This window comes from Artibeus jamaicensis, unplaced genomic scaffold (genome assembly GCF_021234435.1).
Source record: "Artibeus jamaicensis isolate MK-2021 breed Jamaican fruit bat unplaced genomic scaffold, CSHL_Jam_final scaffold_369, whole genome shotgun sequence".
In the NCBI taxonomy this organism is placed as follows: Eukaryota; Metazoa; Chordata; class Mammalia; order Chiroptera; family Phyllostomidae; genus Artibeus; species Artibeus jamaicensis.
This window is the reverse complement of record NW_026522042.1, coordinates 9,393,968-9,408,640: the sequence shown is the minus strand read 5'-3', so window position 1 is coordinate 9,408,640 and position 14,673 is coordinate 9,393,968. Positions and strand designations below refer to the sequence as shown.

The window sequence follows — 14,673 nt, the reverse complement described above, 5'->3', positions numbered from 1 at the left end:
CGCGTCAGAACCCACGGAAATACAAGCAGTAAATCCACACACACGGGCTGCGAGCCCGGCTGACGCTGACCTCAGGCTCGAAGCCAATGTGTGTGAGTGAGTGGGGCGGAGCAGGCCTCCGGAAGGACTGTCCCAGTGGCTCCCCTTGGCTTTCCTGTGACGCCCGGATCAGGGAAGCGCGCCCTGCGTCGTACTCAGCACAACTCAGCTGTGCTGCGTGACGACCTTCCTCTTTAATTTCTGGTTACCCAGAGCGGTAGGTGGCTCCTGACGTTCAGTTTTACCCCTGCGACTTACTTTGTGCACCACGAAAAACATTTGATTTGCTATGAGTCCAAATTTTTAGGAACATTTTAAATGGGCTTTTAAATAAAGAGCGCATAAGGCTGCATGCCTGCGTCACCTCCGGAATGACCCACTTTTAAATTTGCGGCCTGACATTTCCTCACCATGGTGGCACCCTGCCTGCCTCAGGTGAGGAAGTTAGACCAGGACTGGACAGGTGTTTTCGCTGCACGGTGAGCTCCAGACCCTTCCCTGCGGCAGTCTTCCTTTGCTTCTCCTTTGGTTCCCAGCAGAAAGTAGATTTTTTTTCTTTTCTTTCTTTTTTTTTGAATTAGTGCCCCTCCATCCCCCACCACCACAGGGATGTCTAGTTGTCATGGAACTAGTGTGAAGTTGTAAGTAAAGATTTTAGAGAGGTGTGACTGGGCTGTTGGCCAAATACAAGTGGGAGAAAGCAGAGCTTAAAGAATATGAACAAAAGTTGTCGTTTGCACACTTCCGCATCCGTTGCACTTGGGCTCAACTCACCTGCAGGCAGGCGGGGCCACGGCAGAGTGAGTGATGGTTTGGATCACCCCCTTCCTGTCTCCGAGGTTGTTCTCTCTGACCTGCACAGACCATGAAAACGCAGACAGTGTGGGCAGTGTGAAGTGGTAGTCAGGTTCACTGACTTCCAGGATACAGATGAGAGCCAGGTGGCTAGACAGAGGCCAATTCTGACCTTGAATTGTTTGATTGCTTCTCTCTCTGATGAGCCAGAATTTGAAGCAAAACAGTGAAGCTTCCCCTGTCTAACACATCGATTGTTGAATTAGGAACTCGTTGACCTTCTTGAGGTCATCCAGGCTCACTCTGCTGCCCTCAGACTGTCCCATGGTCAAAGGACTTGACGAATCAGGGATCCTCTTGGTCTTGCAGTTTAAAACCCTCTCTGAAGGCAAGGAGAACGAGAAATTATTTCAAACAATGAAGCACCGTATTTGTAGGTAGAGGTGCTCCCTCTTCCCAGCTGTGATTTTAATGAGGGAGACAGGGGAGAGGGGATGAGTCCCCCCACCCCCATAAGTCAGTAGGTCATTAATTCAGATTTAGCCCTTTTGAGACTGGCCTCTGTTCTCTTGCTAATCAATATGTTTTTAATATTTAAATTTAGCTGCATGCTTCGCCTTTCTTTACCCACCTTTGCCTGATTTGAAGACACTGGAAGGTCAGGCATCTCTTGCCACACACCCCGAGAGGCAGGAACAGCTTGACCGCGTGCTCCCCTGTGATCAGCTGGTCCTGGCTGGGGTGCGGCGGAGCGGGGTGCCCCAGCCGGGTGACTCAGCCCCACCTTCCTCGTGGCTCACTCTCCTCGGGGCTCCAGTGGCGCAGCCCAGAAATGTTCTTTTCGTGCCAAAGGCGGAAACACGAAAGAGCAAGCGAAAACACACAAGGTCTCCTTAGGTGTCGGCTCCAAGCCAGCAGGCCATCACTTCGGCCTCATGGTGGCCAAAGCCAGTCACGCAGAGTGGGGGACACGTGCAGTTCCTATTGGGTTGGCACTCCAGAGTCACAGGACAAGGGGTGGGGATACAGGGGACAGAGAATGGGCAGCTTCAATGCCATTATCTACCACGGGTGGCTCAAAGAAACCCTCGCAGAGCTAAAACTCAGTGAGGTGTCCCTTCTGGGCCATTTACCTTTTTCAGGAAACGGAACTATGGCTCCCTTGGCAGCCCTCCAAGCGACATTCCTCCTGGCACTGGTGTCCTTGAGAACTGGCGGCGGCAAAGGTGAGTCGTGGAAAGAGCAATAAGGAAAAAATCACAGAAAGGAAACAAATGAGGTCAGTGATGGCTCTGAAGAAAAGTTGCACAATCCTTTTTTTCTCCTGAAATTACACAGAATTGATGAGCAGCAGCGGTTCCCTCAGTCCTGGCCCCCTGGAGCTGGACGGCCCATCTGAATAAGCTGCCCTAGGGCTCCAGCTTCCCGGGACTGGGGCGTTTGCGAGCAGACCTAACCCTGTAGGACCTCCAGGTCGATGTGTTGAAAATGACCTTGACTGGGAGAATCGCTTCTGCGTCTTGCTGGGGAGACGTGGGTGAAGCAGCCCAGGGCTGGCTGCTGAGTTAGAACAAGCTGTGATGTCCCTCAGCTGTGTTTACTGAGAGGCTGTTAGCTACAAGATGGTACTGCTAAGTGCTGCAATGCTGTGTATGGATTTCTTAAAAAGTACTTGTGGCTTAGCTACTCCCCCTGTGAGGGTGCTTTGAAGTAAATGAACTATATAAACAGAGTCAATAGGACTTCAATTCTTCTAAAGTGTTTACAGGTACTCTGTTCTTTGAACCAGAGAGTCTCTGTTGGTTTATAGAGTTTCTGTTGCTGTGTCCTGTCTGTTGCCCCGGTTTTGTGTTTGCTTTTCTCTGTGCTCTGTGGCGAGACGGAGCGAGCACAGGTGCGCGCTGTCTGTGGTTATCCACGCAGCCCCGGCTGTGCAGTCCTGAAACGACATTGGAGAGGAACATCCACAGCCTTTTCCAGCGTTGCCTTACAACTCTGTGAAAAGATATTTGGACATGAAAAAGGACATTTCGTTCTCATAATAGCTTAATTTCCCGTCTGATATCCTTTAGGTCTGGGTTGAGTTCTTTCAGCTTCAGAGTATGTGGAAAATGCTACTTTAATGGTTTCTTTAAAAGGATGGTTTGATTGTTGGTGTCTCTCCTAATCTGGAGCTGAACGGTGGGAATTTCTCACCAGTAGCATGTATTTCCTCCTTCCAGCTACCGTACAGATATCTAAGCCTGACCCCGCTGGGCCCGTGGTCCCAGCTCCCGACCCCCCAGACAATCCCAGGCACTCACTGGGCCAGGCTTCGGGCAGCGCCCTTCCCCAGTGAAGTCTCACCGCCTGGCCTGCGGACTGTTTACTGTGTGCCTTCCCCTTGCCCAGGCTCTGTGCTCAGCCTGACCGCCACTCCCCTCTCAGCCCCTGGTGTTTAGATCCGACCCGCACTCACCTGTCTTCCTCTCACGGGTCTTTGTTTCTGCCTCCGGCTTTCTCAGCCTGCTTTGCTAAGTCTCCAGTGTGGGGCCTCACCTGCACTGCTTGGATTTCTTGTCTCAGTTTTCTGCGTCTGACAGGTGCCTACCAAACCTCCCCACGCAGACTGGTGGTCCTCCCACTGGACCACCAGCCAGGCTCAGTGGGAGACTCCATTCCAGGTGCCGAGCTCCTCCCGGCTGCTTCGGTGGCCCTGGGCTCGCATCTTCCTCAGCCAGAGGTCACGACTCCCTGCAGAGTCCGGGTGTGTTTCCCTCCCATCTCTTGTGTGTAGGTGCACATGGAGGTAAAGATGTGAGTGTGTAAACTTTTTTATAGAAGTGAACTTACACCATATATACTGGGAGAATTTATACCTAAGTGTGTGTGTATATATGTGTATATATATACTTGTTAAAGTATATACACTTCAGATAACTATATAGACTTATTAAAATGCATATAGTATAAAGTATACTTATTATCTATAGCATAAGTATATATACTGGGAAAATATACTATATATACTTAATAAAGTATATATACTTTAATATATACATGTTGATATACTTTAATATATACTTACTAAGAGGGTTAACACAACATACCGTGACAGTTTTTACCTTTGATGTGAAATGTTCTTCTGGAAATAATATAACGTTTAATGGCTGCACGGTGTCCCACCTTATGAACGGGCCATGGTTTATTTCCTCGGTGGTGCTGGGCTGGGAGCAGGGCCTGTGACGGAACCGGCCTGTTCCCGGCCTGATTCCCACCTGGCAGTGCTCCAAAGCCGCCTCATGCAGAGAGCACTGGGCCAAAGGCCAAGCACCCTGGGTTCTGGTCTAGTTATGTGGTTTTGGGAAAGTCACTTCCTTCTTTCTAACCTCAACTTCCTCATTTGAAAAATAATGCAAATGGGCTTGATAGCCTCTAAGATCCCTTTGCTCTCTGGCTTTTTACCTTGGCCTTTCCCACTGTTGCCCAAGGAAGTCCTAGGTTGCTTCTAACAAGATTATTCCAACTGACTGATGCCTCTCCAGTACCTGAGTCAGTGCACAGTCACCAACACTGCTTGTCAGTGTGCAGAGCTCACCATTCGTCTAATGCATCAGACAGTAGCTCTCTAGAGTTTCCAGAATAAAGTTGATACTGGTAGGTAACTCATTCATTCAGTGACCAGTCACTGAGTGTCTGAGCTGTGACAGGTGTGTTACTGGTCCTGGTTTCACTGAGATGAGTAAGTCTTAGTCTCACCCTGGTTTAGCTCACAGTCTATGCGAGACAGACACACAACGGAGGAGTATAGTCATCTGTGATCAGTGCTCGCACTGGGGCTTCGGAAAGCAGCCACAGGGAGCAGCAGCCACAGGGAGCAGCCACCCAGAAGGACACATCAAGGTGTTTGTGAGGAGTTGCTTGTCGGGCACTTAAGACCTCATGGAGATCCTGGATCTCTGTAGTCTGAGATCATCCTGTGCCATGGATAAGATGTTGTGCCAAGTGCTGGGGACAAGAGTCCATTCAAAGATGTATAAGCATTAACCTCTGTCCTTCTGGAAAACTGAACGTAGAGTGAGACCAACAGCAGCAAACCACCATACAGGCAAAGTGAAGGAGGGCTAGGAAAGGTGGGGTGATGTTGCATGCACCCCGCTTTCTCTGGTGCCACCGGCTCCACAATGATGAAAAATATGCCCGCCATACCATGGCCATCGGGCACCAGCTGACTTCAGCAGTCTTCGTCCTAATCCTTTCAATACCTTGGCACCATTCGCAGTTTCTTCCGACCCCCTCAGACCAACGAGTAAAACCAGCGAGTCAGCAGCACACAGTTCCTTTCGACTCTGTGTGGCGTTTCTTCCACCTAAGTGGGAAGGGGTGCTTCTCTCCTCTCGAGGGACTAGCAGGGACTTAATCACCCCATCAGGGCCCGTCCACACTCTGGGCTGTTTCCCCAGCCCGCTGACCCCTGCGAGTCTGGTTCATGTTCGAATCTCTCCTCTTTCTCAGGCTCCGTCACACCACTAAACACTCTGAACTTGCAGTCTCTGCCCATTTCATGAGTCAGCTGTGTCTCTCCAACAGATGTCTCTGGAGCTAGGGACCTGTCATGATTATCTGACCTCACACTGAATGCCCAACACGTTGCTGGCGCTGATCTTATCCACAGAGTTCAGTGCCTTTTTGCTGAAGTTCTGTGCTCTGTTGCAGTGGGGTAATGCCCTACTATAGAACTATATACTAAACAAAAAATATTGACTTCCAAAAATAACTTTCAGTTTCGACTTCCAGAAGTATGAAATTTATAGCAAAAGTTCCTGCTTCTTTCTCCAGCTGTAAATTTCCAAACCAGTTGTATTGTCTCCTAGTGTTCTTTATTGCTTAGTTATTAAATTAATGTATGCCATTTAATTATTGTCTATTGTCTGTGTTGTTTGTTCACCTGCTAATGTCATTTCACTCATCTAGGCCTTAATTTCTTCATTCACCAAGTAAGTTCTAAGTTCCCTTCCAGCTTTTCAAGGTGTCTGGTTCTAGGCTGCTCATGTGAGCAGTGTTTTTCAAAGCTAAACGATGATGCTATTGAATAGTAATGATCTGTGGCTATTCAGCCTCACTCTATTGAGTGTTATTTGATATCTCATGTTGGTCTTGCAGCCCTGTCCGAACCTTCGCCCTTGACTCCCGAGTCACTGAAAGTTTCCATCGATTCTTCACAGCAGAGTTTGCTTTTGCAGTGGAGTGTCCACAGCCTCACGCATCATCAGGAATTAAAAATGGTTTTTCAGATAGAGATCAGTAGAATGACGACATCCAATGTCATCTGGGTGGTAAGTGTTTTTCTTTGATGGATCTGTATTTTAAAACTTCCTTTCTGGTGCCATGATTTGTATTCTAATAAAACATACAGAACGTCCCAGCATAGACATGCTTTAGCGACTCACAGGTTTTCCTGAGCAATTGTGTTTCTGTGTTTTCGGTGAAGAGGGTCTGCGACAAAGTAACGTGACGAGTCTGGTTTGGCAGGTTGGATGGGAGGCCTTAAGGAAACGCATCATTTCTTCAGTTCTGCTCGGCCCCCGAGGCCGCTGTCGGGTCTGTCCTAGTGAGTGCCGACTCCCCAAATCCGTGCAGATCAACCGTCTCACTCCTCTTCCTTCTTCCTTCCTGGTCCACCAGATGTTTCCCTAATAGGATGTACTAGTTTGGCAACAATTTTCTTGGCAGCGTGGCTTCCAGTCAGTGTCTTGCTTACACTGCCGTGAAAAGCCAGGAAAAGTGAGTTCTAGCACTTTGGGGCAGAGTGCCTGGCCGGAAAGAGCTTCTCCATGGAGCCTGCTGGAGAGTGACTCATGGTGACCCTCACTGCGTCACAGGTGGATTTCTTTATAGTGAATTAAATGAAGAAAACCCCGATGTCACACTCTTTTGCCTTTGAGATATTTGATGGAGTTTTCACGTGTCTCAGTTCAAGTCGCGGTGTTTTCCTGATGCTTCCTCAGCCAGCGCATCGGGACACGTTGGTGGCTCTTTCACTGCTCATTTATGGTCTGGGGAACCTTCGGGATCCCATGCTGTCCATTCATTGCCACGGGATGCTGAGGGACAGCGTGTTGCTTTCTCACTGAAGGGGGACGGCGGAGTTGCCCGGGGAACAGGCAGACGCGGCAACGTGTGCTTGCTGGGGACCCTCTGTTTGCCCGGTGGGGGCCGCCCTTCTCTCGGGCGGTGGGAGCAGGGGTCCGGGGGTCCAGAGGCGTAGCTCCTTGAGTTAACCATAAAGGCCACTGGTTTTAAAGCCTCCAGTCACTTTCCACATTCACTCTTGCGTTTGAGGTGTAGTGAATGGCCCCAGTCAAATATAATTCTGGCTCCGTCGACTTCGGGTGATAGCAGGTCTATAACTCCGCCCCTCAAAGGGCAGCTCCCCGCAATGAGAGCTGTTCAGTGTCCCGACACTGGACACCAGTGATGTCTACGGACAGCTGAGCACCTCCCAACGCCGGCACATCCTCCCAGCCATTCTGCCGCAGGCTGACAACGTCTGTCTTGTTATAACTTTTCTTTGTATTTTTGCTGGATACACTGGTTGTTGACTTGGACCTGGTGAAAGATCCAACAACAGTCTAAGAAAAAGAAATTTGAGGGAAGTGCTGGAGGAATTTATGGAAAACTAGCACTTTAACACCATTAGTGAAGGTGATATCAACCTCAGACCCTGGCGATCCCATTCTTTATTTTTCTAAAAGACACCTCTTTCTGTTATCATGTTAGAGAAAATAATGACAGCCTAGACCAAGCCAATTCCATTCTTTATTTCTCTAACAGGTGGCTGTTTATATCTGTTTTCATCTTTGAGTCATGTACCAGTTCTCTTTTCAAGGTAAAGAACTTACTTCTGGGGACTTCCACCAAGATGGAGGCGTAGGTGAATCCACCTTGCTTCCGTGCACAACCAAATCTAAGAACAGCTATTTTTAACAATGATAAACACAACCAGACCACACAGAAAATTGACAATACAGAGTCTGAAAAAGGACGAAATGCTCGGCTAAACTGGTAAGGGGGACAAAGCCAGCAGCAGAGCCGGTTGACCAAAAAGATCCCTGACCTGGTGGTGCGCAAGCAGCCGAAGGCGCGGATCGCGGGCTGGCTACAGGCACACACAGGGAAGAGGTGCGGCTGGCTGTCTGCGGTAGGTTGCGCATCTGCGTGCAGACAGACCCGTGAAGAGGCGAACATTGAGACCACACAGCGCGGGGCAGCAGGCTCGCACAGTTCTGCTCGGATAAACATGCTGGGGCGAGTGGTGGGACTGGACGGACTGGGCTAGCGGAGAGGACCGCCATTGCTCCCTCTCTGACCACGCCCCCACACACAGCGTCACAAACCAGCGACCTGAGTAGCCCCGCCCTGGTAGACAACTAAGGCTTCCCTCCTCTTACTTATCGGCGGGAACAGACCAAAAATGGCTCAAGAACAACTCAGAGCCCCAGAGCCGATAAATGTAAGTGATGAAGAAATAGCCAAACTTTCAGATGCACAGTTCAAAACACTGGTGATCAGGATCCTCACAGAACTGATTGATTTTAGTCACAAATTAGAGAAATATATGAAAGCTAAACTAATTAAAATGAATGGTAATGCAAAGGAAACCAATAGTAATGGAAAGGACTCTGGGACTCAAATCAATGGAGTGGACCAGAAGGAAGAAAAAAATGATCAAACAGAAAAGAATGAAGAAACAAGAATTCAAAAAAAATGAGGAGAGGCTTAGGAACCTCCAGGACATCTTTAAACATTCCAACATTCGAATTATAGGGGTACCAGAAGGGGAAGAGTCACAAGTGTAAACCTTATTTGAACAAATAATAAAAGAAAACTTCCCCATTCTGGCAGAGGAAATAGACTTCCAGGAAATCCAGGAAGCTCAGAGAGTCCCAAAGAAGTTGGACCCAAGAAGAAACACACTGATGCACATCATCATTACATTAGCCAAGATTAAAATGAAGGAGAGAATCCTAGAAGCAGCAAGAGATAAGGGGACAGTCACCTACAAAGGAGTTCCCATCAGATTGTCAGCGGATTTCTCAAAAGAGACCTTACAGGCAAGAAGGGGCTGGAAAGAGGTATTCCAAGTCATGAAAACCAAAGACCTACAACCAAGATTGATCTATCCAGCAAAGTTTTCATTTAGAATGGAAGGGCAGATAAAGTGCTTCTCAGATAAGGCCAAATTCAAGGAGTTCATCATCACCAACCCCTTATTATATGAAATGTTAAAGGGACTTACCTAAGAAAAAGAAGATAAAAAAGTTGAACAGTGAAAGGACAGCAAACTCACAGTTAACAACAACCACACCTAAAACAAAAGCAAATTAAGAGGACAGCTGGATCAGGAGTGAATCATAGAAATGAAGATCACGTGGAGGATTAGCAACAAGGGAGTGAGAGAAGGGGAAGGGGGGAGAAGGTACAGAAAATAAGTAGCATAGATGGTAGATAAAAAATAGATGGGGGAGGGCAAGAATAGTATGGGAAATATAGAATCTAAAGAATTTGAGACACGTGTTCATGGACTAAAGGGGGAAATGGTGGGGGAGGGGTGTGCAGGGTGGAGGGGAACGGAGGGGGGGAATAGAACAAATGTAATGGCATAATCAATAAAAAAGTTAAAAAAAAAAACCCTACTTCTGTAACCTACCAAGGCTCGAGGTCTTTGGGAGTAGAGCATTGCCTCATCTGTGGAATTGTCCCCATAACTCCCAGCCCTGCCCGACTGCTCTCTCATCTGAACCTCTCATATCTGAAGCCGGGAAGGACATCAGGGCCCCTCCAGGGAGAAGCAGCCAGCAGAGAGGGGTCGCTTCCGTCTAGAGCCAGGGGTGTCCAACCTTTCGGCGTCTCTGGGCCACACTGGAAGAAGAAGAGTTGTCTTGGGCTACACATTAAATACACTATGACATGTAATCATAAAAAAATCTCATACTACTTTAAATAAGTTTACAATTTTGTGTTGGGCCGCATTCAGAGCCATCCTGGGCTGCGTGTTGCTCGCCCCTGGGAGACCATAAGCTCCCTCCTGTGGGGCAGCAACCGCGTACCGCAAGCCTGACAGGGCCTCCCCTCGTGCGGAGAAGGAGCAGCTCTGTACCCTCACATCTCAGGTGACTGTGCTCCCAAAGGAAGATCCGGACGCTGCAGAGGGACAGGGACCCTGAGCCACCTCCTGGATGCTGCTGCCACCAAGGTCCCCCACTGACAGCTGCTCTGGGCTGGTTCACCCTCCGCCTCTCTGGCCAGGGAGAGGCAGGAGAAGGCGGGGGAGGTGATCAATCCACGGCAGAGGAAGGCAGAGTCCAGGGACAGCTGAACGTGGAGGGGCGCCTGCCATGTGAGCCAGCCAGGCCTGAGCTCTCGACAGCAGACCCACTCAGCGACCTTGGTGTAAATCTGTGTCTGTCGGTGCCAGTTAAACTTGCCACTTAGCAGCCCAAACACAGCTCAGCACATTTTTTTGAAATCACTGAGTTGATGTGTTCAGGAAAGTTTTATCTCCCCCACTGCAAGGCCATACACACCGCAAGCGCGAGCTGTGGTTAGACCGAATGTACACGGACTGTGTCTGGGAGAGATGGAGCCCGCTGCTGTGAGTGCGCGGAGGAAGTCACTCAGGGTCCAGGTGTTGCTCAAGGTGTGGGTCTGTGAAGGGACAAGCGCACAAGCAGGGGCGTCCTAACCCTCCGAGGGGCGGCGCAGGGTGCTGGCAAGGTGCTGAGTGGTTAGGGCTTGGCCTGACCTCCAGCCACTGGGGGGAGGGCTATTTGAGCCCAAATATGTTTTTATCCTGAGAGCAGTCAAAGATGGGGAGGACAGGATCTGATCGGGAGTTTTGGAAAGGCGTACTCCACCTGCACAGAGGAGGGCAGGTGGGCGAACAGGAGAAGGTGACGAGTGGCCAGTGAGAAGCGGGCTGTGGGTCAGTCCAGAGGAGAGGTGTCTGGAGTGGGTGGGGACAGCAGGGACAGAAGTGGCCACATTTGAGAGAGACGTCGAAGGTGAGGTTCAGTTTGTGGCTTGTTGATATTATAGAAAGGTCATCATTATTGATATTGTTCGTTTTCTTTTTTGTATTAGCTCTTAAATCAAACAATATGTAAGCAAAGTTGTGCTTGAAATCGCCAGATTAAATAGTGGAAGTGGCATGGATCGGGACCCCAAAACTTGTAGTTAACAAAATATGTTTTATACTCTGGAAATAAAGTAACCCAATGCATGGAAATGAAATAGAAATGATTTAGAAACCAGAGGTCCGCGTAGAGGACTTGCAAGATCAGGCTCCACTCAGGTGCCTGCGGTGTTCTCACTCCAAAGCTGTATTTGAAGTTAGCACCCTGGGCAGGAAGGGGCGGTCAGTGGGGGGACGGCCGCCAAGCCTGCTGCCTCCAAATTGCGTTAGACACGCACGCTGCCTCCAAATTGTGTTAGATGTACGCTGCCTCATCCTCTTCACTGTAGGAGGCGCCAGCAGTCCTTCGACATGTGGATGGAGGCTCAGTTTCCCCAGGGAGTGCAAGGTGTTAGTTGCCACTGTCTCCCAGCTGTGGGGCCAGAGAGCAGGCGTCCTGGTGGTCCCACTGGGGCACACGGGTGGCTGGAGCTGTGGGGATGGATGTGAAGAAGAGGGAAGCTCAGTCCCTGCTCTCTTGGGGCCATGCTTGAGTTTGGAACACACCTATCAATGAAATGCCAGCAACTGCACCCAGATACCAGACGGCTCCAGGAGAGGTAGGGGTGGGAGGAGACCAGAGCAAAGAGTGAGAAAGGCATCAGGAAGGAGAAGGGGTGTGACCTGGGCTTGAAGGATGGGACTGATTCCCCATGCAGAGGGAGAGTGGGGGACACTGTGTGAGCAAACACAGAGGTGGAAAAACACCAGTTATTCCAGAAGCGTGGGGTGGAATACTGTGTCCAGAAGAATTTCCTGAAGGGAGCGGTGGGTTGGAGTCAGACTGTAGGTGGCCCTGAATGACAGGGCGAGCTGCAGAAGAGTTACCGTAGCCCACTGAATTACAGCACAGAAGTTCTAGTGTCTTAGATGAAGACTAAGAGCCGTGCCAAAGGACCAGATCCAATCAGCTCTCGATTCTTGCTTCTCTGAAATTTTCTTACCAGGTCCTACGTGACCAGTGCTGTGAGCACCTTCCATCTCCGATCTCGTCCCCTGAGACTTGAGTTGCTTCTCGTTACTTGCTCCCCTGGAACCCGCTGGAGTTGGAGGGCCAGAGTGGGTGGGGGCCGCATTTTTGAGAAGCATGAGGCTCTGGCTGGTTTCTTGCTGGGACGTCAGAGTGTGGAGAGCTGCCTAGGTAGCAAGGGCCAGTCTTGCTTATATTATGGAGTTGCAATGGGTATGTGCATTGGGATGATCTGGGCAAACCATTTTCCAGGACAGCATGGCTATGTTCTCAAGTCTTTCTTTTATTTCTAGGAGAATTACAGCACCACTGTGGAGTGGAAGCAGGTGCTGCACTGGAGATGGGTCTCTGAACTTCCTTTGGAGTGTGCGACGCACTTCGTAAGACTGAGGGGGAAGGTGGAGGAAGCTGGGATCCCCAGGCCGAGTTCCTGGGGCAACTGGAGCTCGTGGGAGGAAGTAGATGGTAAGAAGTGAGATGCTGAGAGAGTGAAAGGGTGTAACAGGTGATACTATTTGGGGACCAGTAGTGCAGTTGTGGGGGCCCTTTTGGGGGATGCGGTGAACACCAGCGCTCATTTCCTTTGGCTCCCACTGAAACTAAAAAGTGTGGGAGTGAGACTCGGCACCAGAAGGTACACTTCCGAGGTGTATCCTCTGAATTTATTAATTAAAATAATTATGCAAATCCAGATGATTTTTATCTGTTTTCCAAATGTGCGAAGTGCGTTTATTACAGAACGCTAAGTGCACCAAGTAGAACACAAATTCAACATATGTTTTTCTTAGAATAACCCACAAAATGTGTACGCAGATAGAACACAGGCTGCAATCTCTGTTATGACTATGCAACTCTGACCTCGTATTCTTGAAGCAGTGGTAAATGAATGCCAGTGGTTGTGTTCCAATAAAACTTTATTGACAAAAAACAGATGGTGGGCTGGCACTCGCCCCTTGCTTAGCTTGTCTACATCCCTAATGTAGACAGAGGGGGGTGAACATATGGAAAAATGAAGGTTTAGTTTGAGTAATGAGATTGTGGATAAATACATGATAAATCCATCAATTTTGATGATTTAATTTTGTTGCAATTAAAATTGAGAGTAGGTATGCCACCATTTCTTACCCTCCAGCTAAGCGGAGGCCAGTTCTCAAGCAGGAGGAGTTGCTTCTCTCACTACGTACCCCGCCGGGTTACCTGGAACTCCCGCCAACAGAAGCATGCCTTCGTCAAGTGTTCATGCCAGTTTATGAACTCAACCGATAACACATTTACTCACGAGTGGCCTTGGGAATTGGTTTAATACTAGATAATAGAATTAAATCTACGTTCTAGTTACTCTTTTAAACCCTATGCATCTTAACTTAGTCCTCACACCTGCCCAGTGAAATATGTGGTATTCTTATCCCCACTTCGCAGACGAGGAAACTGAGTCACAGATAGGTTACAGAACCCAGGCAGGTTATCAGCCCACTAATGCTTTGGCAGGTCAGAATGTCCCAAGCCTCTGCTGCTAACGGTGCTTCCTACTGCTGAAGAAGGGACACGCTTGCCGACAAAGCAGAGATTGAAAAGAAACATTAATGAGCCCTGGCTGGTGTAGCTCAATGGGTTGATCTCGGGACTGCGAACCAAAGGATTGTGGTTTGGTTCCCAGTCAGGACACATGCCTGGGTTGCAGGCCAGTTCCCTGCAGGGGATGCACCAGAAGCAACCATACATTGACATTTTCCCCTCTCTCCTTCCCTTCCCCTCTAAAGATAAATAAATAAAATCTCTAAAAAAAGACAGTAATGAGGAAAGAGCAGCTTTGTTAGCCACATGTCAATTTTGATAAAGTAGACCACACTTCTCAAAACCATGCTCTCCAGAGCAACTCAGGAGTAAATGGGAAACCTGATTCTTCCAGACCCGCACAGCACTGGTTGTCTCAACCACGGCCACACGTTAGAATCACACAGGGAACTTAAACAACGATCCCGGCCCCAGCCACACTGCGGTGGGCTGGCTGAGGGGGCCGCGGGGAGTGGAGCGGCCCCGCAGGGAGGCTGGCTGTGAGGGCAGGCGGAACGGGGGCAGGACACGTGCCTGGGGAGGACGGTGGCGTTGCTTGAAGTGGCAGAGACATGAGGCCTGTACCTGCTGGCGGGCCGCACAGCGGGAGAGGCTGAAGCGCGGGGAGATACCAGAGTGACTGGCGTGTCTGAGAAGGGGGAGGCGCTGTGACTCACAGGACAATTTAGAGATTATGCAGGACGTGGGGCTTTGGAGCTGGCCAGACCTAGCCTGAGTGACCGTGGCTTTGCCACCTGAGTGAACATGGGCTTGGTGCTCCCTGTCCTGTGGTTGTGAGGGGTAAAGATGCCATGAGATAGTGGACATGCCACTTAAGAGAGGGTCTCCCCCACATGGCTTCCGCTGTCAGATCCCCTAACGCCAGCCCTCAGGGGCCACAGTGCTGGAAACCAGTTCCGAGGTGGCAGTTTTAGCAGAACCACAGGGCAGAGGTGCATCAGCGCTTATAGGTGTGCTGTAGAAATCTGGGCTCCCCTCGTCTCCAGAAGGTCAGAGAAGCTGAGGTTACCTGTTGAGAGTGAGGAGGGTGGGGGCTGGTTTGGATTTTGAGCGACTTTCTAACCGAGACGTCTTGTCTTCT

The 14,673-nt window shown here is 49.6% G+C and overlaps 1 protein-coding gene across 2 annotated transcripts in view; it reads left to right on the top strand.

The window, feature by feature from the left end:
* OSMR (oncostatin M receptor) overlaps positions 1-14,673 on the top strand; it is a 50,050-nt gene that overhangs the window by 7,774 nt on the left and 27,603 nt on the right. Inside the window, exons 2-4 of one of the 2 annotated variants that reach the window (XM_053657290.1) lie at positions 1,977-2,060; positions 5,977-6,149; positions 12,311-12,482. In XM_053657290.1, coding sequence (XP_053513265.1) covers positions 1,988-2,060; positions 5,977-6,149; positions 12,311-12,482 — 418 coding nt within the window. In that variant the 5' untranslated portion in view covers positions 1,977-1,987. Of the gene's footprint in view, positions 1-1,976; positions 2,061-5,976; positions 6,150-12,310; positions 12,483-14,673 lie in introns of those variants that run through there. The other variant, XM_053657289.1, reaches the window with a different exon arrangement.